The sequence below is a fragment of the Antrostomus carolinensis genome, unplaced genomic scaffold, assembly GCF_000700745.2.
Source record: "Antrostomus carolinensis isolate BGI_N321 unplaced genomic scaffold, ASM70074v2 scaffold3485, whole genome shotgun sequence".
In the NCBI taxonomy this organism is placed as follows: Eukaryota; Metazoa; Chordata; class Aves; order Caprimulgiformes; family Caprimulgidae; genus Antrostomus; species Antrostomus carolinensis.
The window spans coordinates 1-5,145 of NW_010315530.1; the positions used below are offsets into that span (position 1 = coordinate 1).

Genomic DNA, 5,145 nt, shown 5'->3' on the forward strand with positions numbered 1-5,145 from the left:
GAGCTTGTCTCAAGCCATTCATCACCCACCCATTTTGTCAGATGTGTGTCTGTATATTTGTCAAATTAAAGCTTTATATCTCCTGCCTTGTTTCTTACCTTAAACTGCCATATCTTTCTGAAGTTCCTCACTCTCCCCTCCTATTTCAGCTAGCCCATGCAATATTTTTGTCAAACATGAGCAGCTGTTAATTTTCTTTTTCCAGGAGACTTAATGGAGACGTTAGTTCCACATCCCGAATTCAAGATGTTGGGTCTTCGTAACATACCTCAGATGCCTGAAAACTCCCTTGCTTACAGCACATTCAGTTGGCCTGGACTCATCAAACATTTAAGGCAGATGCTGATTGCTAATGCTAAAATGGAGGAAGGTAAAAAGCATTCACTCATCTTCAGTATCCATCATTCTTTAAGCATATGTTTTTACAGATTAAATAAAGCTTCTTGTTTTGTGGAGCTCACTGACAGCTTTAGTCAGTTCAGAAACGGGTTGGTGCCCTCAGACAGGAGGAATTTGCCTCCACATAACCAGCTGCTCCTTTAACTATTCACTCAGCTGCCACCGCAGCTCCCAGCTTGTTCCCGTTTTTGCTCCCAGACATCTCAGTTAATTATAACTATTGAAAATATGCAAACCAAACCAGCAGTTTTTGGCTGTGCACTTAATTTACATGATTCATTTGGAACATTCCTTGGATACTTTGTTCTGCTATCCTTTTTACACCTTCTACTAATAAAAACCACGCTTAGCTCTCCCGTATCGTTTACATGGGGAATTCAATGTAGCTTCCAGTTATGCAAAGAATGGGCTGGCAGGTTGCTAAGTATAGAAACACATATCCATTTTCTCTGGTAAGACGAGTGACTACCAGGCAAATGCTGCTGGATTAGCACCAGTTTTCTCTGAAAATTGTGTAATTGCTGCTTAACTAATGTGCAGAAACTACAAACTCTAACATGATCTCAGTGTCATTTACCAGCTGACCCTTCAGCTACTCTGCATCCATATTACATTAAACTTTTTAATATATTTTTTGCCAAAATCTCATAGGTATCGATTGGCAAGTACAACCACCACGTCTAGGCTCCTCCATCCCCTCCAGTCATTCCACAAACAAACCCCTGCATTTCAATACTTCCATTGCCAACCTGGTTATCCTGCGAGGAAAAGATATGCACAGCGCAGACTTGGGTAAGAAGGAGGAACACTGCCTTGGTGATTCTTGGTTTGCATCTCACCATATCTGATGAAAAGTGGAAAAAAAAAAAGCCACTCTGCAGATTTGTTTTTTCAAGGCCTGAATTGATCTGCCAAGTATCGATTAGGTCACACAGGACTACTGAGAGCAAGAGGTAGGAGCTTGTAGCTTTACATTTGTCAACAGGGCTGTCTTATTTCTGCTACAGGAAGTTTCCGAGATCCCTCATTATACACATCATGGCTAAACCCTCAGGATGCTTTTAATGCGTGGAAAACACCAAGAGCATTTAACAAGTATGAAAAGTCTGCTTCTTTGGTCAGCAATAGCCAGTTCCTGTTGAAACCTCTTGACAGCGTTGTAGGAAAAGCTTGGAATATGTTTGCTTCCAAGTAAGTGAAAATAATTCTGCTGATACCTCATTTATAACTGCCAGTATCTTCAGTGTAATCATTGTAAATACCGCTCACTCTTTCAGCAAAGTCAAGTCATGGTGAATAAGCATGAACACTGTTCCCACACTTTAGTGGAAACATTTTTTTATGCTTGAAACGTGATGGCAGGGTGAGGAACACAGAACAGTGCTTATGTTCTGTGGATAAGTGAGACCACATATTCTAGGGCTCTCAATTTGACTATTTTCTCAATACTAAACCGCCCCAAATTTAGTGCATTCCAGTGTGACCATTCCAAAAATAACGTACAGAAACTCTTTCACTGATCATACAGTTTCTAGTGTGTACAGGCATGCTGCACAGTCTGGGGAAACAAGTTCCTGGCTCAGTTCAGAAGCATTTAGGGGATTTCTGTGATTACTAAGGCTCTCATGCTATTAGTTTGATTTTTCATTGGAACCAAGAAATCTAGAAAACAATCGCCTCTCTACTTTGATCATCATGAAGCCAAGGTTACAGCATGTCTCAGCAGATGTCTGTTAAACACCAGTTTCTAGCACTGGAATTCTGCAGGGAAAAGCCAAGGGAGGAAAACTGCTTCCACTAGCTTAGCTCCCAGTTGTACCACCTGCTACGAAACCACCAGTGAGGAGAAGCAAGTTATCCTGCACACAGATTTAGGCTTTGCATCTCAAATCTGTAAATTACTTATTTAATAATCACGTCTCCTTCCATTTCGCTGTTGGCTCAATTCTGTTAGCTGCAATTTTGTTTCCTTAAGCAATACACAAAGTATTAAAAGCTGTTAGATACAAGTCATGACTTACCAATAAGTATGAATTACAAAATGAGTTCCAGAGAACAGAGCAGAAACTAACCAGCAGGGTTACTGGGTGGAAACCAATCTTCATTCGAAATTGTTACTGTAAATGTACAATCTGATTTCATGTGTCAGATTCTTCACTGATTCCTAATGTCTTACCCATTTTCCTACTGTGACTTCAACACACAGAGCCTATATTCACCAGTACACTAAGTTTGGAATCGAAGAGGAAGATTTCCTGGACAGCTTCACAGCTCTGGAACAAGTTATCTCCAGTTATACCATCCTTTGATTTTTTTTTTTTAAATGCTCTGACATAGAGCTTTCCTGAAAACCCAGCGCTGGAAAACCTTCCCTCACCTTCCTGAAGTAGTTAAATTACTGGACTGTAACTATTTTTCAGCCTTGTAAGCAGTGCGTGCGTGTGTTAGAATAATAAGAACTGAATACATTCATATGGGCAGGTATTATTCATATTAAATATATCTAATAAATAGCTATTTTCCATACATTTGCTATGTACTGTAGCCAAGTCTTTGAATATAATTTTTGGCATTTGGATATTTTTCATTAAGATGGTCTATACAGAAGGATTTTTTTCTCCAGACTAAACTCTCAGCATCTGAACTGCCATGAACTAATCTGTGATAAAAATTAAATGTGTGCTTGAGTACAGTAGCAGGGTATTCCTGATCTTCCAACTTCAATTTTTCATTATAACACTTTGTCCTAGAATGCTTCAATATTGATAAAAAAGCACATTTTTTTATTAATCCAAACTCCATTTGGGTATCATTCAAGAGACAACAGTCTGGCACCTGTTCTTTAAAGCAAAGTAAGACCTGAATTCTACTTTAAGGGCCTTAACTTTGACAAAATAGTTTTGAACCATCTTTTAAAAAAAACAAATGTGAAGGGTTCTTCATTTTCCTGTCATCCTCAAGTTACATTAGAGAGTCTAACGGGTTATGTGCTTTTCTGGACATTTCCCTGTGCCATGTTTTCAAGTGCTGTTACCTGCCAATTGAAAAATAAAATATCCCTTTAGTACCTGAGCGGTCTCGGTGAACCACAGGTTCAGGCAAAACTACAACTCTTGCTCTTCCTCCTGCAAGTTAGAAGCAGGATTTTTTAATTATTATTATTAATTTGTTATTTATTTAAACAGATCTGGGAGAAGAACCACTGGCAGACTGCAGATGTAAGAGCTTGTAATATAAGAAATAGAATAGATGGTATCAATTGCAAAGTGGATTTAAGAAAGCGGCTCTTTTTTGCACGAATTTTACCACGACCACAAGGTGGTGCCTCTGTGAAGCTGCAGCCTGACAGGAGGAGGAGATTTGCAATAGCTCCTAAAATTTAAGAGTACAGGACTTAAAGATTATGTTGTAACATTGAGCTTTCTTCCACCTCTGTTAGCTTTTCACCTAATGGTAGGGAGAACTTTTGGAATTCCTGCCATCCCTCCCACCATGTCACCCTGTTCTTCCATGAAAATAAATATTAAATAGGTATGCCAAGAATAAAAGTTTAAAAATCAGTCTCAAGGACTTTTCCCTTGAGAACTGGACAAATCTCATAGTCTCCCTTTAGGTTTTAGTGCTGTTTCATGCCAGACCTCTAAGCTTTTACCTAAAAAATGAGCACGCTATAGTATGATACTAAGTACGTTAAGGAGGTTTGCAATGGGACTAACAATGCACATAGAAATATTGCCCTGTTAGATCATGATTTAGGTTTTAAATCTTTAATGAATTACCACAGCGGCAGATGCAGGAGTGACCTTGTAGCTCTGCTGGGCTTCAGCCAGAGCACAGCAGATGCTCTGTATTACTCCATTTCCTTTCCTGGTTTCATTTACCTTTTCACTTTTGTTCAGGCCAGGTACAGAAGCACTAAAATCACCCACCCCTGGAGCACCTGTTCTCAAAGCAGCTCTGGCACAGGACACCTGGAATGACAAACAGATTCTTGACAAGATTCAAGTCACTCTACAATTGAACCTGAAAAAAATAAGTAAGTACTGGGGCTAAGATCACAATTGCTCAAATACACCCACAGGAACAACTGATCACCAGCATGGCTGTTGTTTCAGTGCAAGCCACCATGGATTCTGGTAAATTTCATGATAGCTTATAAACAAGCAATGTTAATCTCTGGTACCTTCCAAAAACAAACAATCAAACAAACAGTTCAACTGCCTGTTAGTAGCAGGGCAACATTAGAGCTGAGTCAAGTCCTAGTTCATGCAGAAAAATTACCTGTGTAAATTAAGAGCTTCAATTCAATAACTAAATCACAAAATATACAGGGGAATGAGAATCATTCGTGGGGTGGTGGGGAGAACACAAGAGGGAAGGCAAAGAGGAGAAAGCAGACATGGTAAATATACCAAATAACTTTTTATATTAAAAGACATTTGACATTTATGACAAAACATTTTGACAATATTCTTCTTGCAGAGCACAGTCCATAACCAGACAACTCAAGTCCGATTTGCTTTCTGTTTTCACTCAGCTGCTTTAATTCCTGTTTTAGGAACTCCCTCTCAAAAGGGGAAGACACAGTAATCATAGTTCAAGCCCTGTACTGCTTAGTAACATTTGAGCTGTTTGGAAGTTTAAAACTACATGTAGCTTTTGTTATAAAATGTTATTTATGATATTTAATATATTTTTCACTGTATCACTTCCTGGCAGTTCAGAGCTGGGAGACTGTTCTGATCA

The 5,145-nt window shown here is 39.0% G+C and overlaps 1 protein-coding gene across 1 annotated transcript; it reads left to right on the forward strand.

The window, feature by feature from the left end:
- Nucleotides 1-205: 205 nt before the first annotated feature.
- On the forward strand, nt 206-2,864 carry LOC104524943 (tubulin delta chain; the record flags this gene model as incomplete). The annotated part of the gene is made up of 4 exons (XM_010167971.1): nt 206-370; nt 1,051-1,191; nt 1,407-1,590; nt 2,606-2,864. Coding segments are annotated over 4 exons (593 nt in total), but the record flags the coding sequence as incomplete, so codon positions are not given.
- Between the last annotated feature and the right edge of the window lie 2,281 nt (nt 2,865-5,145).